This window comes from Rhinopithecus bieti, unplaced genomic scaffold (genome assembly GCF_001698545.2).
Source record: "Rhinopithecus bieti isolate Rb0 unplaced genomic scaffold, ASM169854v2 scaffold_2254, whole genome shotgun sequence".
In the NCBI taxonomy this organism is placed as follows: domain Eukaryota; kingdom Metazoa; phylum Chordata; class Mammalia; order Primates; family Cercopithecidae; genus Rhinopithecus; species Rhinopithecus bieti.
In genome coordinates this window covers 4,324,278-4,351,278 of record NW_016803982.1, presented here as the reverse complement: position 1 = coordinate 4,351,278, position 27,001 = coordinate 4,324,278, and the positions used below count along the sequence as shown (strand labels likewise).

Sequence of the window (27,001 nt, the reverse complement as noted above, 5' to 3'; positions counted from 1 at the left end):
TTTTTTGTTTTTTTGTTTTTTTGTTTTTTTGAGACGGAGTCTCGCTCTGTCGCCCAGGCTGGAGTGCAGTGGCCGGATCTCAGCTCACTGCAAGCCCCGCTTCCCGGGTTTACGCCATTCTCCTGCCTCAGCCTCCCGAGTAGCTGGGACTACAGGCGCCCGCCACCTTACCCGGCTAGTTTTTTGTATTTTTTAGTAGAGACGGGGTTTCACCGTGTTAGCCAGGATGGTCTCGATCTCCTGACCTCGTGATCCGCCCGTCTCGGCCTCCCAAAGTGCTGGGATTACAGGCTTGAGCCACCGCGCCCGGCCCCCTGACTCACTTTTTAAACAACCTCTCTAGCTACACTGTTAGGACCCACTGGAAGAGGGCAAGGAGAGAACCCAGAAGACTTGAGAAGTCTCTCGCATTAATCCAGGTAAGAGGGACAGACAAAGGCTGTGGTGATGGTTCCAGCAGGGGGAGAACAAGCTGATGACACTTGCTGCTCTCCCTGCCACTCCCCATGGCCTGCTTTCCAAACCCTTACTCGCCCAAGCTCCTCCTGCCCCAGGCCAGCTTGACATTAGCTCCCTCAGCACAATCTGCCACTGCACTTTTCAATACACAATCCTCTCCTTCCATTTGGAGCTGGCAGTATCTCTCCTTCCTCAACTCTTCCCCTAAAAAACCCTTAATTCCCTCCCCTGAGACCCCATGAAGAGCCCTGCTTCAAAACTCAGACCACATTATCCTGTATCTTCGATCTCTTCTTCACGCCTGGGTTTCACCCTTCTCAGCTCATTCTTGCTTTCCCAATCCTGGTAAAACCTCCCGCAGACCTTGTCACTGCTCTGAGTCACTCTGATTCCTTTTTCTGTTTCCAGCTTACTCTAACCTGTGTCTCCCCACTCACTTCTTTACCCCTGCCCGGTCACCAACTCCACCGCCCTTTCTCGGGAACTCCCTAGCCGGGGCGAGACTGTCTGCCCTCTCTGCCTGCCTTCTTCCAACTCTTCTTTTCCATTTCCTGGTTCTTATCCTAACTTCTGTCTCTGATTCCCCTGCTTTTTCCTAAATGAAGGCACTAGCCCAGGCTTCAGTCCGTCATGCTCTTGGCCCCTTTCTTGCCCGTCTCACTTTTCTGTGGATGAATCCAGATCTTCCTTTTTAAACACAACTTCTCTCAGGGCTGGACTTCCGCGTTTCCAACCACTTCAAGAGCTCCTAGCACCTGGGTGTTCCACTAAGCTCTCAAACAATACGTCCACAATAGATTCCCATGGGACTAGATTTATGTCATGACACGGGTCCTAGTCCCCTGCTTATTAATATTAAGACACACCTTTATCTCCTCTCCTAAGTTATGAGCATTTTAAAAGCAAGGATCCTAGCTTATCTTCATGGTTCCAAGTACCTCACAAAGCTGAGTCCTCTCACAAGTTGTTTAAGAATAAACATAAGTTAAATAAATATACCCTTAAGCTCAGCTGATCAGTGCTACCTGAAAAGTAAGCTTTTCTTTTTAAGGACTATGTGATGATAATTAAAACAAAACAAAACGAAACGAAACAAAAAAACAGTGATCACTATTTCCTGTAAAAGGCATTACTTGAACTAGAATTAAAATTCTCATCTCCTGGGGTTTAGAAGTGTCTATTCAGATTTTTTTTTTTTTTTTTTTTGAAACGGACTTTCGCTCTCATTGCCTAGGCTGGAGTCAGTGGCGCAATCTTGGCTCACTGTAACCTCCGCCTCCTGGGTTCAAGCGATTCTCCTGCCTCAGCCTCCTGAGATTACCGGCACCCGCCACCACGCCCGGCTAATTTTTGTATTTTTGGTAGAGACGGGGTTTCACCATCTTGGCCAGGCTGGTCTCCAACTCCTGACCTCAGGTAATCTGCCCGCCTCAGCCTCCCAAAGTGCTGGGATTACAGGCGTGAGCCACCGCGTCCGGCCCAGAAATATAATTTATCCAGTTTGGTTAGGTCTAAGCCTAGACATGAACCTATATTCCCAAGAAACTACAACGCTCACAGAAAGTTACACTATTGCCACTGAATTCTAACTGATAAAAATTTCAAGGAATTTTAATGAAAAGACACTTCAATAAAAAGCCAAAAACAAAGTATTGAGGGTTTTTTTTTTTTTTTTTCTTTTGGCTGTATATCATAAATAAAGTGAGGACAAAACATGCATTGAAAATAAGTTTTTTTCGTTTTCAAAAGGACAGATGGGAAATGAGATCAGGGACTTCCAGGCCTTTGTAAGCAGCAGGCACGGCTTCCTCTCCATGTCAGTGATTTGTAGATCATTATCAGTCTCATGTAAGTAGAAGAGGAAAAGAACCAGAGGAAAAATAAAATTCAGGATGTTATTGAAAGGGAAATGGAGCAAGCACATTTTTCTACACAATGCTGAGAACACTCTAGGATTCTCCTGTATTCAAACATTTCCAAAAAGTAAAATTTCTAAGATTGTCAATTATGAATAATCTTTGGTCTGCACTCCTATCCTTTCTTTTCAGTTCTCTTGCTAAGACATTTATATAGGTAATACACCATGAGTATCAGTGGAAAAAGCACCTAAGGACTCACTCATCGACCTGATTTTGCAAACAGTTCTAAGGATGACAACAGTTTCCCACCCATAAATATAGCACAGAAATCCTATAACGAAATCCTATGCTTTTTAAAAATTGTTGTTTTTAAATACATAAAACATAAAATATACTATCTTAACCATTTTTAAGTGTACAGTTCAGTGGTATTAAGTACATTCTCATTTTTCAACCATCACCACCATCCATCTCCAAAATTATTTTCATGTTTCCAACTGCGTCTCTGTTCTCATTGAACAGTAACTCCCCATTGCTCCCCACCTCCATCCCTAGTAACCACCATTCTACTTTCTGCCTCTGATGCATTTGATTCTTTAGGGAAGGGACCTTACATATGTGGAATTGAACAGTATTTGTCCTTCTGTGACTGGCTTATCCACTGAGCATAATACCCTCAGGGTCCATCCATATTGTAACATGGGACAGGAGTTGCTTCCCTTTTCAGGCTGAATAATATTCCATTTGATGTAAATCCCACATTTTGTTTCTCCATTTATCCCTTGACGGACACTTGGGTTACTTCCCCCTTTCGGCTACTGTAGATAATGCTGATCTCAATAGGGGTGAACAAATCTCTCTTTGAGTCCCTGCTTCCAAGTCTTTGGGGCATATATCTAGAAGTGGGATATAACGTGCTTTTGAGACAAGGTCTCACTCTGTCACCCAGGCCAGACCGCAGCAGCACAATCATGGCTCACTGCAGCCTCAACCTGTTAGGCTCAAGTGATCCTCCCACCTCAGCCTCCTGAGTAGTTGGGACCACAGGTGTGCGTCACCATGCCCAGCTAATTTTTTTTTTTTTCAGAGACAACTGAGTATTTATTTTTGTGCCTTCCTTCCTATGTATTTCAAGTCTTCAAAACAAGGCCCCAGCAACCTCCAGACTCAATTATGCCCCTGGGCTTGGTCCACTATTACAGGAGTCTTAGGGAACCTTGTACATAAGCTTCAGTTACTCATTCACAGTATTAAACCCCAAGACAGAAGATGCAACTAAGCAGAACTCCCTCCTCTATTCCTCCATGGCAAATGCTGATTTCAGATGAGGCAGCAGCCAATGTGAAAAGCGCTGGAATTCTTCCTTGGAACTGGACGGTGATGAGAGGCGCCTGCCACGAACATAAGCGACTGTCTGTTCTTTGACCCTTCCTTTCCGGTTTTTGAAGATTAAGCAGGAAATAATCTTTTCTGAAGATACTTGGTAATAATTCCAAAAAAACCCAAAACACATGCTTCCACTACACTGTGCTTTCAGATATTCTGGATCGGGTTCAGCTGGTGGATGAGCTGATTGATGTGTTCATCCCAATAACCAGGTGAGCCCACCTCCTTGAGGAAGCCCACTCTATTCTTGGTAGCATGATGGACCACCGAGAAGTGGGAAGGGCACAAGACCCATGAGATCTCCTGGAAATACTTCCCTGGGAAGGCAATTTCATAAGTGAGGTCTCCCAGGCAAATGACAGCAAACTCCCCAAGGTGCTCCTCAATCATTGTGTTGTCTGTCAGAGGGATGGTCTCATTCTCAACCTTGGCTTGTCCATGTTTCAAAATGAGTTCTTGGACAGACTTCGATTGGAAATCCCCAGGTCACATAAGGTTCTACTATAAGCAGCGTTTTTAGGCTCTGGGGGGATGACTTTTACAAAGATACAACCGAAAATTTTCTTCAGGCAAAGTCTTGTAATGGTTCTCTGCACCAGTAAAGTCACACCATGAATTCTTTGGATGCGTAAATCAAAGGCCAAGGAATGTTTATCTGGCAATTCCAAGGCATGAGGTTTCACTTCTAGTTGTCCGAGATGCACCTTGTTGCATTTCTGCCACCGGGAATCATGTAGGAATGATTCCAGTCACTTAAACATGAACCTTTTCCTTTCTTCTGCTCCTTCTTTGCTAAAAGTACCTGCTTTACCTGAGTGGCTTTCAGGGCTTGATAAGCCTTCCTCTTTTTCAGATTTTCTGGAACCAAAGGGATTTTTCTTTGCTCTTGCTCTGCCATCTTTCCAGTATCTAATATTTTTTAAATTTATTTTTCGTAGAGACAAGGTCTTGCTGTGCTGTCCAGGGTGGTTTTGAACTCCTAGGCTCAAGCAATCCTCCCACCTTGGTCACCCAAAGTGCTGCGGTTACAGGCACGTTACAGCCAACGAAACCGGCCCAACATGCTCTTTTTATCCTTCCATACAAGCTCTATCCTCTGTTTGTTTACACCAGACACTAAAGTCTAATTTTTATGAAATATGAATGGTAGCATAAATTTCTTCCAACATTCTTACTAATCACTACCTTTCTCATATTCTATCACTTTACATAGTTGCACAAGCATTAGTAAGCTGTGTAACAAGTCAGGATACAAGGAGCTTAAAAGTCAGATGAAGATTCAGTGGGTTAATCACAGGGTTAACAATGTCCCCACCAACAGGACCATCAGGTAAAAATACTTCCACTTGAAGGAGAATCGTCACTGGAAATCAATAGTCAACTGCCATCCAAATCCCATGTCTTTGATGGAAAAGGCAGGCGTCCTGGGCTTGACTTTCAGTTAAACAGAGGCTCATCATGTCTTAAGCGACAAGTCAACTTATACAGCTTGACCTAAAGCCTTTTAATCTAAAGGTCATTACCTCTGTCTAACTGCTTGTTAAAGTTTACCTCTAACTTTGCTCATGGAAAAAGTAAGTTCTCAGATTTATGCCAAATAAACTGGGTAAGATGACAAAACAATAAGAAAAATAAAGGTTTATTACTCACTGGAAAAAAAATACTCTCCAGTCCCTGTTTTACCCGCACTTTTTAATTTCAGAAATTACCTACTTCTGCCAAACCAAACCGAGTCACAAAAATCATAGTGACTTTCACAAATCTAGTCACTGGGACTGCCACATGTTCCAAACAGTATTAATATTTACTTGATGAATCAAAGAAAAACAACCTAATTCTTGTAAAAATTTTACTAATTAGTAAGGTAAGCAATGGGTATTCAACCCTAGCACCTAGCAAGGAAGGCATTTTGTGCATGTGGAGGTGGGCAGGTGGGTGGGAGGACAGAGGCTCAAAGCCAGCCCTTCTCAGGACCACAGCATGGGGTGGGGGGACACCTGCAGCACACAAGAAGCCTAAGAAGCAGGTTGTGAAGGGCCAAGACCACATACTCAAGTGTTTATGTGCACAGTGCAGACAGGCAATAGGAAAGGAACTGAGAGAGTAGGGTAAAAAGTTTCTGTGGACTTAAATAGCTTCAGACAATACGGGATTTCAAGTGGTCTCTAAAGGGTAGGAAAGATCTAGAAGAGAAGATCCTGCTGGCAAGGAGAACCATGAAGCCAAAGCAGAGATGGCAGAGATCCCCCAAGCAACAGGATCTGATTCTGCAAAAAGAAGGGCCATCAGCTAGCGACGGCTGCAGGCCCCTTGGTGTTCCTGTCCCTGGCCACGGCGATCACATATACTTTACTTCATTAATATTCCCTTTTTTTTTTTTTTGAGATGGAGTTTTCCTCTTGTCGCCCAGGCTGGAGTGCAATGGCACGATCTTTGCTCACTGCAACCTCCACCTCCCAGGTTCAAGCGATTATCTTGCCTCAGCCTCCCAAGTAGCTGGAATTATAGGCGCCCATCACCACGCCTGGCTAATTTTTGTATTTTTAGTAGAGATGGGGTTTTGCCATGTTGGCCAGGCTGGTCTCCAACACCTGACCTCAGGTGATCCACCCGCCTCGACTCCCAACGTGCTGGGATTACAGGCATGAGCCACCGTGCCTGGCCTACTTCATCAATATCCTGGTGGCTGGGAACTATTATTTTGATTTTTTTAGTTAGTTTGTTTGTTTTGAGATGGAATCTCGCTCTGTCACCCAGGCTGGAGTGCAGTGACACGATCTTGGCTCACTGCAACCTCCGCCTCCCGGTTTCAAGTGATTCTTCTGCCTCAGCCTCCCGAGCAGCTGGGATTACAGGCATGCACCACCATGCCCGGTTAATTTTTGTATTTTTTAGTAGAGATGGGGTTTCATCATATTGGCCAGGCTGGTCTCGAACTTCTGACCTCGTGATCTGCCCGCCTCAGCCTTCCAAAGCGCTGGGATTACAGGCGTGAGCCACTGTGCCTGGCCTATTCTTTTGATTTTTAAAAATTCATTTTTACTTCATGTCTCTCTTCTTTGCTGTTGTTGTAGCAAATGCTCTTCAGTCATCCTCAGGCAACTACATGCAACCTGCAAATCTTTTCTTGACACAACTCATTTTCACAGAATATGTAGATGCCTTTAGGATTGGACCAGTAAAGGCTCAAGATCAACATGTGCCTGCTTGAAAAATGTACACGAGCGTCACCACTATCCATGCTTATATTTTAGTAAACTGTCATTTCAAATATATTTGGCAGAAATGTACACCAAGTTCTATTATTTTAATAGTTAACTTATATTGCTTAATTATTTAAGTGCAGTAAATCACCCCTCAGCATGCGTTTTGCTGCTGCCATTTCCTAACCAACTTGGTATTACTTTTCCATATGAAATAAAACACTTTTCCCGATCTAATTTGTTTCCTCTGCCTCTAATAATACAATAATTCTGCTCTTATTCTGCCTAAGAAAACAGAGAGAGGAGGAATCTGTGGCACTGCTAAGACCTTTCACTCATCCAGCTAATTAGACAGTTAATAACATCACTGAGACAATTTAACTATAAAGTACAGAGTACACGGCCTTACCTGGTGAGAAAGCGGGAGTCTACAGGAAAACAAATAATTGTACCCAAACTTCACTGGGGCCCATCACAATTCCTGTGATGAGAATCAAAGCTCAAATTCAAGCTCCTAAATCTCTAGGAAAACTTCCCCCCAAACAGAAAATAATATTTGCTCATCTCCTTAGCCCACAAAATGCTAGTGAGTTCTTTGCCTTTCCTAGAATAGCTGCATCTGGTATCACCAGGGTAGTTAAAAGCAAAGGGGACACAGTCGTTTTCTCAAAGTTTGAACTGTCTGATTCTGCAACTCCTTAAACATCCAGGTATCCTGTTCCCTTGGGATAAGATGATACTCAAGTAACTGTATCTTGTTTCCTTGGTTTGTTTCTTAAGCAGTTTTATCTCAGTCATACAAAGACAATTTTTCATTCTAGGTTGCAAACTCAAAATAGTTGTTACTCTAATTAATACCAAGAAGAACACATACTTCATGTTGGGAGAAATTTGAGATAACCTTTAGCTTCCTCAGACAACACTACAGGAAAATCTTGTCAACATGGAGTATAATTTATAATCATTTGATTTTGCTTTTCATTTGTTGCCAAATCATAGGCAAAAGCCATCATTCAGAGGTTCCCATTTATTTGTCGGTTCCTGTGCAGTTTAGTCACATAATGAAGAATGCAAAGCATGGTATTTTTTGGCATGACCTCAACCCATTTACCAGTTACTTTGGCAGCAACACCACATGAATGGTCAATTTCATTCCCATGGGCATTCCTTTTCTGCAGGACAGAGCTAAACAATAATCATTTTGGGGCCCATGTATCCCTAACAAGTTAGAAAGAGTGAACATTTGTGAAAATTCTCACCTCTGTTGTAAGCTGGAGTCTCTCAAATTTGGTAGGGGAAAAAACTTCAAGGATCATAATTTAACAATTGCTATTAGCATGGAAGTTTCTAAAGACAATGAAGTATGCACAGAGCTGTATACAGTAAGTTATGTTCTGTGGGGTGGGATTAGAAAGAAGGTGTGGGAAGGCTTTTCATGTCAATTATTTCAATTTTCCCTCTCATTTACCTTTTTGTACATGTATATAACACTTTTGGAATCAAACAACAAAGAATCAGTGAAGCTTAAAACAGTATAAGGCAGCTCAGTTCACAAAAGACACGGCTTAAATGGTAACAGCATCAGGTAGAGAAGCATCCAACTAAGAGCATCAAAGGAGAGAAGAAAGAAGTGCCAGGATTAGGTCCCAGGAGAGCAAGGAAAGTAACCAGAACCTCCAAATGGACCAAGGTGACTCGCTGCAAGGCATTTAACACCACTGGGCTTCCTGGAGGAAGAATGTCCTTCTCACTCCTCAGCAGCCTCACAGCTTCTTGTTAGTCTCTTAACCACAGGCCATAGCCTGAAAGAGCAGCACACAGCAGGAGCTGTGCTGAGTCCTCCACATTTCTTCCAAGGAATAGCACCCACATTACACTAGAGAGGTAAACTTCAGGACGTTCCTGGTTAACCTTGAACCCTTTGCTGGGAGTCCACACACAGTGCAGGGTCTCTGAAGGCAGGCTCCCAAAGTGCCATCCTAAAAAAATACATGACAAAATCTCCCACTGCTGCCCAGCAAAGCCCATCATTAAGATTCTAAGGTACTTGGCCAACAAATCTAAATCAAAACAAGTCTCAAAAGACACAAGGGCACTTGTGCCCACTAAATCAGCCCAGAGTATAGCACTTTTATTCAAGACACACACACACACACACACACACACACACACACACATTTTTGCATACTTATAATTAATATGCAAAACGAATACCATTAAAAATTATCAACTCATGAAGGATGCTTGGAAGAATATAAAATAACTTTTCTTTCTTAAATAACATCTTATTTTCATCTTTTAAAAATCACAGTTAGGCCGGGCATGGTGGCTCGTGCCTGTAATCCCAGCACTTTGAGAGGCCAAGGCAGATAGATCACTTAAGGCCAGGAGTTCGGGATGAGCCTGGCCACCATGGCAAAACCCTGTCTCTACTAAAAATACAAAAATTAGCCGGGCATGGTGGCACATGCCTGTAATCCCAGTTACTTGAGAGGCTGAGGCAGGAGAATTGCTTGAACCCAGGAGGCGGAGGTTGCAGTGAGCCGAGATGGCACCACTGCACTCAAGCCTGGGTGACAGAGCAAGACTGTGTCTTAAAAAAAAAAAAATCATAATTAACTAACCAAATAATAAATCAATACATAGAAAAATACTGTTTGTTAACATCAAACGCATGGTTCTATGGATAGAAACATAACGTTACTTACCTGAAAGTCATCATAAGGGAAGAGCAGCATCTCCCGTAAACAGTCGTTCAGGATCTGAGTCTTCTTCTGGACGATGACATTTTCATAGTCGAGTGGCTCAATTAGCTTTGGCTTTGCCTGGAAGGTGAAAAGATAAGCAAGACATTCTCATAAACAAATGCCATTTCTTAAGATAAATAACTTAATATGCTCTACTCTATGCTTTGTATTTTCTACAATTAGAGTATGCTAGTTTTGCTAACAGAAAGAAACAGAAATAAGAGTTGTTTCCAAAGGGACAAAAAAATGCCGGATAGTGTCCTGCTACACAGAGTGATGCTTGTTCAGTTATTTAAGCACAAAGGAAGCTCTGCATTCTGGTGAAGCTTCCAGTCATTTCTTGGGTCATCGCTGACTAGATATGTCCCCTTCCAAGCCTTAGAGTCTGCCAGAGCTGCCTTGATTAGGTGTCCAGCCACGGCCTGGCAGTCAAGGTCAGATGCCCAGAATGGCTCCAGCCACAATACCATCCCTTCTTGGCCCAGGGCCTAAACGTATGCACAGGACTCATTATTTCAGACAAGGCTCCAAGACACCCTTCTCTGAGTCTCAAAATATCCCTCCCTATCCCCAGATACTTATACTTAATATGTAATACCCAAAGGTAGAAAGATAATGAGCTGAGCCCAAACCAGGCAAGCAGCTGGGTCAGAGCCAGGCGGACAGGTACTACTTAAACCGGGGCTCATGGGCGAATCCTAGGGGATGGGGACGTCCATCCCTAGCATGCACTGAGCATGAGAAAGAGGTTAACGAGTAAGTAGGGAAGAAGAGAATATGGCTTTTCTAGCTATTTCCAAAGTTAGATCTCTTGGTTAAAATCCCTTTATCTATCGCCAGTCACTGCCACCTTGTTTATGGCTCACTTTCCACATATGAGGCATTGACTGGGCTAGGTCAGGGATAAAGATACATATTCAACTAACTATATTATAGTATGCCAAATGCTAAAATAGGCATATAGAAGATGTTATCAGAAGTAACTAAGTCCAGGGCGGGCGCAGTGGCTCACGTCTGTAATCCCAACACTTTGGGAGGCCAAGATGGGTGGATCACCTGAGGTTAGGAGTTAGAGACCAGCCTGGCCAACATGGTGAAACCCTTTCACTACAAAAGTATAAAATTAGCCATGCGTGGTGGCACATGCTTGTAATTCCAGCTACTCGGGAGGCCAAGGCACGAGAATTGCTTGAACTGGGGAGGCAGAGGTTGCTGTGAGCTGAGATCACGCCACTGCGCTCCAGCCTGGGTGACAGAGCAAGACTCCATCTCAAAAAAAAGGAACTAAGTCCATTATATCAACAGTTACTAGAAGATTATTTCTGAAACTATAATCATCTGATATACACAATCTCAATAAATGCTTTATGTATTAAAATGACANTAAAATAGGCATATAGAAGATGTTATCAGAAGTAACTAAGTCCAGGGCGGGCGCAGTGGCTCACGTCTGTAATCCCAACACTTTGGGAGGCCAAGATGGGTGGATCACCTGAGGTTAGGAGTTAGAGACCAGCCTGGCCAACATGGTGAAACCCTTTCACTACAAAAAGTATAAAAATTAGCCATGCGTGGTGGCACATGCTTGTAATTCCAGCTACTCGGGAGGCCAAGGCACGAGAATTGCTTGAACTGGGGAGGCAGAGGTTGCTGTGAGCTGAGATCACGCCACTGCGCTCCAGCCTGGGTGACAGAGCAAGACTCCATCTCAAAAAAAAGGAACTAAGTCCATTATATCAACAGTTACTAGAAGATTATTTCTGAAACTATAATCATCTGATATACACAATCTCAATAAATGCTTTATGTATTAAAAATGACAGGCGGGGCGCGGTGGCTCAAGCCTGTAATCCCAGCACTTTGGGAGGCTGAGACAGGCGGATCACGAGGTCAGGAGATCGAGACCATCCTCCCTAACACGGTGAAACCCCGTCTCTACTAAAAAACACAAAAAATTAGCCGGGTGAGGTGGCGGGCGCCTGTAGTCCCAGCTACTCGGGAGGCTGAGGCAGAAGAATGGCGTGAACCCGGGAGGCGGAGCTTGCAGTGAGCTGAGATCCGGCCACTGCATTCCAGCCTGGGCCGCAGAGCGAGACTCTGTCTCAAAAAAAAAAAAAAAAAAAGGCAATTTGTATATAAGAAGTATATTAAAGATATTTGGTATGTGGCATCTAAATTGGCAATTGTGACTGAGGCTTGCTATTTGTTTCCAAAACCTGTCTCCTTTCCAATACAGGTGAACCACATTTCCCAGACTCCTCATGGTTTGGTGTGCCCACGTGACTGTCTTCTAACCAATTTTATTCGAGTAGAAAAGATGGGGCCACTGCCTCATCTGGGCCCACAAAAGCCTTCCATGTGGCCCCTCCCCCTTCCCTCTGCAGCCACGCACACAGGATCCAACACTGTACTGGGTGGCCTGAGGAAAGGATGGAGCCTAAGATGGAAAGAGTCTGGGTCCTGAATCCCCTTGCAGAAGACCGCCTGCTCAAACAGGCACTGAAATGCCCCAGGAGCAAGAACTGAAACACCTACTGTGTTCAGCTGCCGAGATTCTGGAGTTGTCTGAAGTAGCAGTCAACTTGCTTTACCTATTATACAGATACATGCTCATATTTAACTCCAATTACTTGATTTAACGAGATTCTACAAAGATGTTTTGACATGCTAAGAAAAAAAGCAATGCCCAAATGAGTACGCAATTATTATAATTAAGTAAAATACGTGTTATGTGGACAGAGACTAAAAATATGCAAAGTCCAAAAAATTAAAGCTATATAGTAAAATGCTGGTAACGGTAAACTGTTTTTACATTCAAAAAAGGGAAAAGAACTTTATATAAATTATTTTTAAATAAGAATTGCCCAGAAAATATTTTTCAAACTATTTTAATTAAAAAAAAAGATTCACTCTTTTGTCACACTGCACAGAGTAACCAGTCAATAAATGCTTGTTGGCAAAATGAATGGATGTCGTGATTAATAACATTTTCCCTAGGAACCGTAACCATATTCCTAATAAAACCCAAATATGCACATAACTTTCTAAAATTCCATTACAAAGAGGTCAGATGGACCAATATTGCAGACTGGGAAGACACCATGTTCTCCCTGGCTTACATGGTGGCTACCCCATAACCACGGGCCAGGGGTACTCTTTCATGACAGCCCCAGCTGCCTGCCCAGGCACAGGCACAGCTGGGTGCAGCCCCCTTTGCACAGGGCCTTTGGCTCCACTCCCCCCAGGTAAGGCCCATGACTCTTCAGACTGTCAGAAGGCAGAGGTGCACTCTGAGTCCTGGACAGGGAGGGGCGTGGAGGGACACTGCTGAGAATGGGCTGTTCCCAGCTGCCAATGCTATTAGGTTTGGGGTTTTGTTTGACTTTGTTCCTACAGCAGGGCAGTCAGGTGGCTTTCTACAAAGGGCATGCCCTCCAAGAAGCTGGACTGGCATCCCTGTGGGCAGCCGTCTAAAGAGTCCTGCTGCCACCCCTTCAGCAGCTTCCCCCCAGTGGGTGGCTCCCTGCCCACCAGCTCCAGCCCACAGCACCTGAGCAACCTTAGCCACCAGCCACCAACCCTGGGCCACAACCACACTCTTCAGCGAGGCCTGAATCTCTGCCTTGGGTAGTGGTGAGAGGCTCTTCCCAGTTTGTTCCTTCCTTGGGGATCTCTGTTCCCGCATTTACTCTTCTTGTATCCTTACAGCAGGAGTTGGAAACTCTTTCTGTAAAGGACTTTGCCAGCCTTACAGTTTCTGTCACAACTGGTAAACTCTGCCATTGCGGCACAAAAGCAGTCACAGACAATAAGTACACACATGGGCATGGCAGTATTACAATAAAACTTTATTTATAAAAACGGCAGCAGCCAGATTTTGCCCAAGGGCACAGCCTGATTTAGAGTTATCTTTACCCCCTAATAGAGTTAATTCCCTTTCACCAATTTAGTAATTCTTTATATTAATTTTCCATGTTCAATTACTGATGTGTTTCCTGTCTCTGGACATATAAGATACATACATGTTTACAACTCTTTTTTTTTTTTTTGAGGCGGAGTCTCGCTCTGTCGCCCGGACTGGAGTGCAGTGGCCAGATCTCAGCTCACTGCAAGCTCCGCCTCCTGGGTTTACGCCATTCTCCTGCCTCAGCCTCCCGAGTAGCTGGGACTACAGGCGCCCACCACCTCGCCCAGCTAGTTTTGTATTTTAGTAGAGACGGGGTTTCACCGTGTTAGCCAGGATGGTCTCGATCTCCTGACCTCGTGATCCGCCCGTCTCGGCCTCCCAAAGTGCTGGGATTACAGGCTTGAGCCACCGCGCCCGGCCCACATGTTTACAACTCTTAATGTATTTAATGATTTTTTTGCACCTATCTGAATAAACTTGCGTTGCTTAAAATGTTTGATAATAAAAATATTCATGGGTCAGTTTCATGTATTTAGGGCACCAAATAATACTTTAATTAGATGAATTTCTGTTTCCCCTCAAGGTGTATCTTGGAGGTATCTAATGAAAGGATGCAACGTTGTGGCTGCCAGCTTGCTTTTGTGTGACAAAGTGTAACTTTCAAGGTGTTTTCACTGATCACAATTACCACTCAACAACTGAGGCTGGAAACTGAGGATCCCAAGTTGAGCTAATTGCTACAAGTGTCCCACCAAGTACCCAGCAGGACTGGATTGGGACAGAACGCAGTCTTCTGTTAAACAGAACTCTTTCTTCTCCTATACTAGGCTACCCTTTGAACAATGTGTGCTTAGCAATACTCAGCCACAGTAAATGTGTGAAGGAGAGTTTATAAGCCAACATTTCTGTTAAAGACTGGTCATGCAGTACCATGACCAGGAAAACTCATGGTACTGATTGAACAATAAGATAAATCTCATGGAGGATTACCATGTATCAGGGACTGCGAAAATTTTCAACTTGTACAAACCCTAACTCAGGTCACTTAATGAAAGAACTCCTAGTGACCTCATAGGGCAGAGGTCTTTAGCAGCTGCTGGAAGCACTTCCGGGACACATGACTGATTCCAGGACACATGACTCACTCCCTAGCATGGGAGTGGTTCACATGCTGCCTAAGTTAAGAACAAGGCAAAAAGCTCTTGCTTCAAATACAAATACCAGGCTTAATGCCTCCCTTCTACAGGTGTCCTTTGATGGGGAAAAGAAAGAAACCATCAGAGGAGAAAGGCTGGAGAATGGAAACTGGTGAGGGAGAGAGGGAAAGGGAACAGGAGATGCAGGGGACGAAAAGGAAAAGAGAGGCAGGGATGGAGGCACCCTGGGGAGGAAACCAAAGACAGAAATGGCAGAAGAAAGGGGCTTAGGAGACTTGGAGGTGGATCTGTGGGAAGTCACACCACTGCATCCACTAAATTGTGGGTTAAGAGGATAATTGCCTATTTTCAACTCTTTTTAAACTATGATTCACTGGTGGCAGCTGTTCACTGTTCTTCAGCCCTGCTAAGCTTTTCCAGGTGCTGGTGGGACATGGAGGCGGGGACAGCCCACAAGGGTAAGGAACTGATTGGCCTGCGACATGATTAGTGACAAGAAGGTCACACTAACAGCAAAATGATGCAGGCTAATTACCAGACTGCCGGTTCCTGCTATTATCTGTAAGAACGAGGCTTGGCACAGATCTGGCACACAGCCTTGGTTTTAAAGCTATCACAACATGCTCAAGTTCAATTCTTCCCCTGGTGACAGACTTCCAAGGGAGAAGTTCTTAATTTTCTATTTTCAAAAGAAAACCAGAATTACCCAAATTGACCATGGTTGTTGGTGGAGCTCCTCTGGAGCCATCAGCACTATCGTGTTTTGAAACCCTGAGAAGTCATCAGTTTGAACTGTGAATATTTCAGGATGCTGTTTTTCCCTAAGCATGGTGGGGCCTGGCTGGCTCCCAAGCCCACGACATTCAGAGCATACACACTGGTGACTGCTGCTTTTATAGTGTATAAAAATCTAACTTGGTCTATACACAAGTCCTCCAGCTTTCCGCATCATGTGGAGGAGCAAGTCCTTATCTATGAACATTCATTCCTCAGGCTTCCTGTGAAATCAGAAAGGGAGAGGGCAGCAGTACTTTCAGTCCACAAATAGTCCACAACAGTGGTTCTGAAAGTGGGCTCCCAGCAACTGGTGATTCAGCATCGCCTGGGAACTGGTTACACACGCAAATTCTGAGGCCCCAGTCCAGAGCCGAGTCAGGAGCTCCAGGAGCAGGGACCAGTTACCTATGCTTGAACACGCTCTCCAGGGGATGCTGGAAAATCCCTGATCGATCATGATGCCCCAGGAACTACATTAGAATTTTCAATTTCAGGGAGGAAGAAGAAACAAGGCCGGTCCCGAGCCTCCTCAAGGTTACAGACCCCTTTGAGAGCCTGGATCCTCTCCCCACGAAAACTGTATACATTCTTTGCTTTCTATGATTGTATACACAGCTTCGAGGGGAGGGCTGTAATTCCCTGGAAAGTGGTCATGTGGAACTGAGTCGAAGAAGCCCTGGGCTAGTGGAAGAGCCAGGCCTGTAAATATTTAGCTCAATGTAAAGAGAGGTACTGGGAGAAGTGAAATGCAGAGCTAAGGTCAAGCCCATTGCCCTCCATGGCCTGTGAAGTTTCTTCACTTTACTAAGGAAGGAATGCTTGGAGAGAGCGAAGAAGAATGAGAATTCTTCAGGTGGACAAAAGCCTACCCTGACAACAGAGCCCTGCCTTAGCTAGGCAGATGCAAGGTTTCCAGTCTCATGGCAAGCCCGGGGGCCCAGCAAAGAGGCAATGCTGCATCCACTGTTTCTGACACCAGCCAGCTCCAGTCACTCCCTCTACAGGGATAATGTGCCCCTCCCACCTCTACACCTGTCACAGTCCTACAGCCCCTTGGCCAACGGTCTACAAAGAAAGCAAATGTGGCAATGTGGCAAAAAAGTTAAAGCAGAGCTGCTCTAGCCCCAGGCAGGCATACAGCACTTCACACAGAACTGGGGCACTACCTCCCTCTTCCCCACAAAGGTGGCCTTTGGCGCCTTGCTGCCACATCCTTACTTAGCAGCAGTCCTGGGATGCCTCTCATGACAGTCCTCGGCTTGCTGTGACCTGTGAACGCTCAGCTCCACTATCAGTGCCTCAGGGCAGGGCTGAGTCTTGTTATCTTTGCCACCCTCAGCATCCCACTCAGGCCCCAGCGACACGTCCTGTGGGGCTAACAGAGCTTGCCAGTGGTTCTTGTACAGTTCCATTGTTGCTGGGCACCTTGGCTTAGAAGATTTCCAGGAACGTGCCTGCTGTGTCCACCCAATGTCACGACACAGAGAATGGGAGGCCCTGTCACAATTCAGACATGTTCTAAGGTATGTGGCCCCAGGACTACTTGGCGGTATGTAAGATTAGCCATTGCACAAACTAAGAATGCCCCCAAACTGCATTGCTCACATACAAAAGAAACCTAACAGAAGTTTTCCAATCCTAAAAATTCCTGTGACATTCCCAGATGTTGTGGAACTAGAAGAAACTTTTCTAAACTCTCAATAATAAAATATAAATGTGGACTAATCACGCCAAGGGAAACACTGATCTGTTCTTGCGATGAAGAACGATGATACAAAATCATGATCATGTGAAGAGGCAATAAAAGAATATGAAGCCCCAAAGCTGTAGGGAAGAAGTATGGAGGTGTATCAAGAGGTTCATTGATAAAAATGTGTTGTTTCCCTGGATTTCTGGTGTTTATGGCTTGGGTTAGCTTTTAAAATGTATTTCTTTTAAATTCTAAATAAATGTTCACCTCCATGCCTTATTTTGTTTTCAAATGTTGAATTGCTTTTCTTAAAGAAGGGCCCTAAAATTCTATAAGCTTTGTCCCTCACAAAACCTGACTCTGCCCTAATAGGGTCATGTGTCCACATGAATGCTGAAGAGGATGGTAGCATGGTAAGGAAAGCCGAGCTGTGCAGTCACCTGGGGCTGTGGCTGGACTCAACTAGGTCAATGCATGGAAAAGGCAGAACCTTGCAAACTGTAAACACGTATTATAATAAATTGAGTTATTCATATTATTAAATATGTTGCTCGCATGACAGGTTGTTTTTTTGTTGTTTTTTAAATTTTTTTTTATTTTTTATTTTTTTCAGACGGAGTCTCGCTCTGTTGCCCAGGCTGGAGTGCAGTGGCGCAATCTTGGCTCACTGCAAGCTCCGCCTCCCGGGTTCACACCATTCTCCTGCCTCAGCCTCCCGAGTAGCGGGACTACAGGGGCCCGCCACCACGCCCGGCTAATTTTTTTTGTATTTTTAGTAGAGACGGGGTTTCACAGTGTTAGCCAGGATGGTCTCGATCTCCTGACCTCATGATCTGCCCACCTCGGCCTCCCAAAGTGCTGGGATTACAGGCATGAGCCACCACGCCCGGCGCATGACACGTTTTTTAAAGAAAAAAAAACTTTCCTCGACCTCCAGAAACATACAAAATAAAACAGGCAATAATGGCAGGGACATGCACAAAGGAAGACAAATAATGACCCAACATAGAGAAAACTGCATCGCAGACACTGAAATTCAGGGGCTGAGCCCAAAGGAAACAGACAGCTGCTTATACTGTAGACGGGACTGAGTATTGCTGCGGTGTGTGCCAGGGAGGATGGAGAAGAACCACAGCTGCGGGTGAGCGATAGAGGAAAGCACTCCTGACCCCCTCCCATTAGGGCAGCTCCATGACAGCAGCAGGATCTTGGATTGTGAGGAAGAGAGCAGGCAGGCAGGACACCCCATGGGACACCGCTCACAGAGAGTTATATGGCATGATCAGAGTGGTTGGGGAGAAAGAGCTCCTCATCTCAAGGGACAACATGGACACAGGTGAGCCACTGATACCAAGGCCCTGCCAGTCCCTATGGCAGCGGACAGCATGGCGCACCTCTAGCAATCACACTTCCCTACACCTCCCATGGGGGCCAGAGAGCAGGACCCCACAAGGCCCCACCATGACCCCCCCCCACCCTTCAATCTCTCAGAACTCCCTCCCTCCCACAGCATTTGCTGCTTAGGGTCTGGCGGCCCAACATCATGCAAATTGAAATTCCAGATCAAAAGGCAATCAGAAGCAGGAAATGTTCTCAGTGCCAGGAAAATGAGATTCCTCTGGATCCAGCAGACCTGCACAACGTTAGCCCACAAACTGAGTTCAGTTCTGGCCAAACATGTACAAAACCTCAAAAACCATGGGAAGAGCTAAGCTCCGAAGAGCAAAGCAATTTCACTGCTCTTGCCTCAGACGTGATAGCTTCAAATGAACTTTCCAGTCATTTCTTGTCCTTGTGTCTCTGGTGATTAAATGTTAACAAGAGCTGAAATCCCGAATGCCACTTCTTGAAATAGCAAACTAAATGGCAACTCTTGGAGCTATTTTAAGAAATGAGAAATTTGTCATTTCTGCTTATAAAGAATTTAGGACTTCCTTGATTTATCTGCATGGCTATAAAAGCTACTTGATAGGCTGAGATAAAGTTGGTCCATTTCCAAAGCGCTTCTCAACGTTGCCACCAGGACACCAGTACTGTTGCTGGGGATGGGAATGGGGAGATGGCAGCTTGTAACAGAAAGGGGCTTCTGAAGCCACGTGCTCACAAGTGTGGGCCACACGAGCTTTCCTGCACTCCCGTCGTGCACACGACTCTCATTACTTAACCTCACCAGGAACTTCTTGAAGTTGTCAAATTTGCAGGAAGGATCCTCATTTTCCTATAAGTAGAGTGGGCACAGGAAAATAACAGCCGCCTCCCTTCCTTGTGTACACATGGGATGAGCAGTATGAGTTCCCTCTCTCCACAGGTATTTACTGAGCTGGTTCACATGCACTGTGCCAGAGACATCAAGATAAAAAGAACACAGTCCCACCCCAGGGAGCTGGCAGTCAGAGGGAAGGCACATGTGTGAACAATCAGCAGAATGAATGACAGCAGCAGGGACCAGGACTGGCATCTGGCCCACTAGAAGGAACCCAGCCTCTGCTCAGCTAGATTATAAGCTCCATGAGGGCAAGACAGCCCTATTGTATTCACTGCTGTCACCAGCACCTAGAACAGCACCCAGCATAGCAGAAGCATTCAATAACTGTGTGTTGGATGACCCCAGTGATGTGGGGTACTTCTTAAAGGAGGTTCCTGGAGCTGATCAACGAGATGAACAAGCCAGCCAGGATTCAAGGCCGATTGAGGATTCCCTGCAGAGAAAATTGAGACACCAGGGAGCATGTGTCTGGATGGAAGTAGATTCTGTAGGGCCTGAAACATATACAATTACAGTGAGGTAAAAAAAAAAAAAAAAAAAAAAAAAAAAACTAATAAATATAAAATTGCTGGAATCTCTTCCACTGCCTTGAAAGGGATCCTGAAACTTAAGCTTCATGCGCTTCATGCTAAATTCTCCCTGAGCATGGTGAGTTCTGGAAGCAGCAAGGAGTTTGGAATAGCTGGATAAGGGTGCACAAAGGGGGCGTGGGGTCCCAGCTCCACAGGTGCTCTAGCACCACTGGAAATCCAAGGTCATGGGGAAAACTATACTTAGGAGAAAGCCCTTCTGAAAAGAGACTCCACACAGCTGCTACCTGAGGTGAGCAGTGGGCCTCCCAGATGGACGTGCTCAAGGAGCACCGGATGGGCCAGTGCCCTCCCACTCTGCTTCCTCTGCAAGGGTGGATAACACTGGAGTCAGACAGCAACACTCCTCACAAAGACCCCTGCTCCACCTTCGCCCGTACAGCCCTCAGTCTCTCCTCTAAAGTAAGCAAATATTGGAATAGTGTTCATTTGAGCTAATCAATGATTAGCTCACGTGGGGCACCTACATGTGCCAAAGCCTGCAGGGAGAGACGAGGCCAGAGTGGCAGGTAGAGCCACAGTAGGAAGGGCCCTCAGGAAGCCAGCAAACAGGAGGAGAAGCTGAGAGACACAGAGGTAGGTCCCATGTCCTCCTGCAGTGGAAGGAAGATGCCCTCCATTAGCTTGTCACAGACATGCTCTTCTGTCCCTAACTCAGGACATTACAACTAGGAGATGGTGATAATCAAGATAGAATCCCATTCTCATTCAGTAGTATATGTTCTTCTCCAGATGCTCATGAGTGTCTGTAGGAAGTGATCTAGAAGCTGTTTGAAAGCATGCTTTTTAAAAGGTACTACAGGTTCAGTAATATGGCTTAAAAGCTTTTATCTAGCACTACAAGCTTGCGCAAACATCAGAACATGAGATTATCCAGTCCAGTCTTCTCATTTTACACATTGGGAAACCCAGGAACCTGGGAGTTTAGGGACTGTCCTGGGGTCCCAGGAGGAACCTCCTGAGCCCTGGCCCAGGATCTTGTCTCAGCCCCTACTAAAACGATGCCTACATTTTAATTTTGCACTTTCATTGACAATGTGCATACACATGTAATCTAAATACTGGAGGAAAAAGGAAACCTTATCTAAACTTACATTTAGAAATAAGCTCAAAAGCAGTTAATGCTTTGGAGAATATTTGGAAGAATGCATAAGAAACACCAAACTCCCAGACATCTAAATATATTTTTCATGCTCCATTGTGGTGTTATCCTAAGAACAGACTAATACCAACAATTAGACATTTGTGAATTCAGTTTTTTATATTATAAACACTAACACAATGTTGTTAAATAGCAGTTATACAGATTTGACAAATCTGACAAAATCTGATTTTGTCAAATCAATAGCACCTGAAATGGGTAAGAGAAAAATGATAATAGAAATGGAAATAATAAGAAAGACAGGAATAATAATACCACTTAAGGAAAACCTACACAACTCCTCAACAGCCTGCCATCAGCTGTGCTCGCTGGGGTTGCTGCCGAGAATGTCAATGAGGAGAGGAAGACAATACAAGAATTTAGGCGACTTCTCCACGTCCTGTGCCCAGGGAGTCACATGAGGAGAGAGCTAGGTGGGACGGGAGCAGGTCCCCTGCAAGTGCAGTGCGTCACGTGTCTTCTCCCTACCCTGATACCGGCATGGGCCAACTCCAGGCCAGGAAGGGTGAAAAGGGAACAGAGTGAGAACCAGGTAGAGCACCTGCGGTGGGCCCAGCATGTGTCTCTCACACACATACAGTAGTCTTGACTTCTAATTCTGCCTATTTTTTTCACATGTGAAAAGAAACAAAATCAAAAAACAAAAAGATGTGCTATCATAGTTGTATAAATAATTCTATCTCAAATCTAGACTGTAGACTCTTCCAGGCATTTTTCTTCCTTTTTTAGCATTATGACCTAAAATTGTTAGTTCTTCCTAGGTCAATAAAAACTGTTTTTGGAATTCTGAAATGAAGAGGGCAAGTAATTAAGCTAAAAGGCTCTAAAAGACAGATTTAGTCAGATTTCAAAACAACTTACTTTAAGCTACTTATTTTAAGATATTGGGGATAGAGAATGGAATATTCATAAGTAGTTCACAAAACAGTTTCTGCAGACTCCACTGCCAGGCAGGCAGTATAGACACAGGTATACGGGGGTTCATTACATCAGTACAATGGTTCTCTAAGTTTGGTCCTGGGCCAGCATCAGCATCACCTGGAACATGTTAGAAACACATTCTGGCTCAAGCCTGCACTTTGGGAGGCTGAGACGGGCGGATCATGAGGTCAGGAGATCGAGACCATCCTGGCTAACACAGTGAAACCCCGTCTCTACTAAAAAAAAATACAAAAAAACTAGCCAGGCGAGGTGGCGGGCGCCTGTAGTCCCAGCTACTCGGAAGGCTGAGGCAGGAGAATGGCGTAAACCCGGGAGGCGGAACTTGCAGTGAGCCGAGATCTGGCCATGGCACTCCAGCCTGGGCGGCAGAGCGAGACTCCGTCTCAAAAAAAAAAAAAAAAAAGAAACACACATTCACCCCGGGCCCAAGGAGTCAGAAGCTCTGGGGTTGGGGCCTCACAGTCTGTGTTAACAAGCCCTTCAGATGATTATGGTGCCCATTCATGTTTGAGAACCACCACTAGTCCATCTACTTTTGTGTATGTTTGAGAATTTCATATTAAAACGTATTCTCAAAAAAATCCTGGCTTCACTGCCTATTGGCTACGTGGCCTTTGGACAAGTTGCTTATTTAACCTTTTAATCTCCATACTGGCATCTAAAGATGGGAAAAGTAATAATTTCTGTTATCATTATCACCAGGTTATTGACAGGGTTCAATATGTAGTGTCTGGACAGAGCACGAACTCACCAAATGGTGGTGGTGGGGACCATACATAGTTATGTGTAGTTCACATTCAATAGAATTTTAGCCCCTATAACACACATACTTTTGCTGAATTACTCGCATACTGTCTCATTAAACCTTCCTACCACTGTATGGTTGCATCAACACCATTTCACTGATGAGGAAACTGACGCTTAGAGGAATTAGATGGTTTATTGAAGGTCACACAGATGGTGATCCTTGGGTCTCCTGGCCCCAAGACCAGGACCTTCCCCATCACACATGAACAGTAAGCATGATAGAATTTCAGATTTCTAGAACCAGAAGTGCCTCTCCAGTGCTTCTGTTCCTCTTTATATGAGAAATGCTGAACATTGTTCCACACGGGGATGCTTCAGGCTCCACGTCACCAGGGAGGAGGGAAATTCTCCCTACTCTGAGATCTGCCAGGCACTGAACTACCCAGGCTTTACAATCTCACTACAGCAGAGATAAAGAGTAGAGTCCCTTCCAGGAAAAAATCATTTTCCACTTCAAAAATATTAAAAATCATACTCCAAAATACTAAATCTTTCCAAAGAACCAGGTTTAAATGCCTTGACACATATTAATGCCATTAAGTAGTATGTAATATATATTACCATCAAATATTTCAAGGCATGACCTTTGTAAGGAAAACTCACATTTAAATCATGTATTTTTTTCCTACAGAAAAAAAAAATCACCAATATTTTCCTTATCCAGTGACTCCCCACAAAATGACAGCTTTTAGTTTGAGGCTTTTAAGCTAAAGAACGTGTAAGTATAAACCTGCATGATCAATGTGGTAGCTACTAGCCACAGGTGACTACTGAGCACTTAAAATGTGACGATTCTAAATTCAGATGTGCTACAGGCATAAAACAGACACCAAAGGTCAATGACGTCTGACAAATGAAATATAAAATACCTTGATTTTTTAAATAAGAATTCAAAATTGAAATAGTAATATTTTGGAAATATTGGGTTAAAATTATATTACTAAAATTAGTTACACCTGTTTCTTTTTACTTTAACTTGGCTACTAGAAAATTTTAAATTTGGCCGGGCGTGGTGGCTGCATATAATTCCAGCACTCTTGGGAGGTTGAGGCGGGGGGGGGGGGCGCGGTATCACTTGAGGCCAGGAGTTCAAGACCCAGCCTGGCCAACATGGTTCACCCCGTCTCTACCAAAAATACAAAAACCAGCCAGGTGTGGTGGCACACAGCTGTAATCTCAGCTACTCAGGAGGCTGAGGCACAAGAATTGCTTGAACCCGGGAGGCGGGGTCGCAGTGAGCTGAGATCACTCCACTGCACTGCAGCCTGGGTGACAGAGCAAGACTCTGTCTCAAAAACTAACAGAGAAGAAATTATAGATATTGTTCATGTTATATTTCTACTAGACAGCACTACTATAGACTGTAAGAAATTTTAACATACAGGTAATTTTTTAAACTTCATGGCAAAACAAAGGACAGTCCACTTCCTGAAATTTTTACTTGGGCAGACAAGAGTTAGGAAACAACACCACATGAGAGATAAAAGTTAGGTCTAGTCGTGGTTCTATAAAGCAGTGGACCACATTCTCCTGTGACTTCAATAGGCCCCACCTTTCTGAACTCTTTCTCCCTGGAAGAGCCATCTTCTTTGCCTGTCATCTTGTGGATCTCCACCTTTTCCAGATATAATCAATTTACTGAGAAGCTGGTGTAATAATGTCACACGGTGATTTTTCCAAGTGTACTATGACCATCAAAGATGATGTTAGGGTTTCAGGTACGACTGCCAGGAAGAAGAGGTACTGATAACAGAAAGGGGTGCTGGCTAAGAGAGGAACAAGAAGGAGTTTGACTCTGGGAACCTATGTTTGCACTTCTGTACACAACAGTACTCTGATAAAATGTTCCCCAACTTTTTAATAGAGATCAAAATCACAGATGCACAGGAGAGTAAAGAGGCACGATATCCACATCACATGTAAGTCAAGCAAGTACCTCTACCTGCATCCCTTTCTACTTTTTGGCAATTCAAGACATTTGGTTATTGGTGGCTAAACCTTTGCAGGTGGAAGAGAGGCGAATGAAAATGTGAATGATTCTCAGATCTAGTCTTTCCTGTAGGCCCTTTCTGCAACCTTTTTTTGCCTACACATTCCCCAAAGAATCACCAGGACCATGCTGAGAAGCAGGAGGAGAAAACAAACAAACAAACAAACAAAACCTTTCACATTATATCAGAGATTGAATACAAAGAAAACAAAACCACTCGGGTGGTTCCTGTTAGGCAGAAGCCCTGTTAGTGAGGGAGACTGGAGTACAAACCTTCACTACAACAAAGCAGAGATGCCTGACAACAAGCTGGAACGATGACGCCAAGATGGGCTACAGGAGCACACAGTCTTCTGGGAAATGTGTGGAGAAGGTTTGTAAAGGTTTCCCAAAGAAGCTGGCATGTGAGCTGGGGCTTGAAGCATAAATGAGGATTTTATCCTTTTATCCAGTGCAGTACATGCCAGGCAAAGGCAGAGCTGTGCCCAGGTATGAAAGCACCCCAGGTGGAAGGAAGGCTGGAAAGCCGGGGTTAGGGCACATTTTGGAGGCTGCAGGAGATAAGGTTAGCAGGCAAATTCAGGGTCAGCCTCTGCGAATCGAGGGAGCCATGCTTGCTTTCTCTGTAAAGGAAGAGTCAGAGAAGGCTTTTAAGCAGATAATTAACAACTATCTTTGTGGGCTGTGTTGTTTTGTGTTTTGTTTTTGAGACAGTTTCGCTCTGATGCCCAGGCTGGAGTGCAGTAGCTCCACCATAGCTCACTGTAACCCTGAACTCCTGGGTTCAAGCAATCTTCCCACCTTATCTTCCCAAATAGCTAGGACTACAGGTCTGCCCCACTAAGCCGGGTTAATTTTTTTATTTTTTATTTGTGTAAAGACAGTGTCTTGCTATGTTGCCCAGGCTGGTCTCAAACTCCTGGCCTGGAGCAATTCTCTCACCTCAGCCTCGCAAAGTACTAGGATGACAGGTGTGAGCTACCATGCCCCACCTGTCTCTGCATTTTAGAAAGAGTGGTCTGATAGCACAATGCAGCATGGCTCAGGGTAAGAAAAGACAGAATGTGGTAGTGGAACAGGCAGTCCAGAGAACCTTCAGAGATGGGGGATCTGGAGGGCAGCCACTGCTACAATCTCTGTCTGATATGCAATGCAGTCCTGGCTTAGAAATGCCAAGTGAGCCTCCTGTGAGTGTGTGCTGGTTCTCTGCACCACTTGCTGCTGCCTTTCCCTTGGCAGTGACAACTCTCCATATTAAGGAGATCCCAAAGCAGAATACGAGACTGGCTCCTCCCCAGGAACCTGGCAGAGCCCTTGAGACCCACTGGTAAGTGGCACTTATACTTGTCAGGAAAGGGAGCACTGAAAATTTCCAAAGCCTCAAAATGTCATTCTAAAAGAGACTTAGCACTAGTATATCACATTACAGGGTATTTCAAACTTCTGGAAAGTTGGGGGAAAACTATAATTTCCAATCCTTCTTGGTTCTAAAAGTATCCTCACCGTCATATGCTATCTGTAGGCCGGAGCCGGGTTGTCTTGTTATCTCCTGCCTAGAGTGCCCTGCTAACTCCAAATTTTTGATTCATTTCCAGGTGGCCAACCCATTCCCTTGGTCTTACTTCTTACACTAGGTGGAATTCCAAGATCCCATTTTGTAGCTCCAACAACTCAAAAGCCAAACAATTTTGAATAAACAAAGCTTAAAACCTGAAACTAAAACTCCACAGTCCTAAACCTGACTCCATCCCAGGTTATTCTGAGATCAAAGATGCTAACACTGGAACTTGAGTCCTAGACCTTAGAGATTATGTACGACACAGGCTCCTCATTTTAAAGATAAGAAAACTGAAGCCCAGGAGGGTGGCAATCTGCAGAGATTGAGAGGCAGATGCAGGATCAAAATTAGGTCTCTGGTCTCTTGGCCCACCCGTGTCACCAGCCAGATGGACATTGTTCTGCAGCCTCATGTTTAGCTGCTACCTTTCCAAGAGTAGAGCACACCTGCACAAATGGCAGCCTCTGCAAACACTATGGGGACTACAGTGCCCATTTTACT

General features: G+C 44.6%; 1 protein-coding gene and 1 pseudogene across 11 annotated transcripts in view; both read right to left on the bottom strand.

Annotated features, from left to right (window-relative positions):
* DOCK9 (dedicator of cytokinesis 9) overlaps positions 1 to 27,001 on the bottom strand; it is a 311,173-nt gene that overhangs the window by 163,369 nt on the left and 120,803 nt on the right. For all 11 annotated transcript variants that reach the window (XM_017862044.1, XM_017861984.1, XM_017861993.1 and 8 more), the window contains exon 2: positions 9,616 to 9,732. In XM_017862044.1, the coding sequence (XP_017717533.1) occupies positions 9,616 to 9,732 (117 nt within the window). The remainder of the gene's footprint in view (positions 1 to 9,615; positions 9,733 to 27,001) is intronic.
* On the bottom strand, positions 3,670 to 4,602 carry LOC108521981 (60S ribosomal protein L7-like 1 pseudogene; annotated as a pseudogene).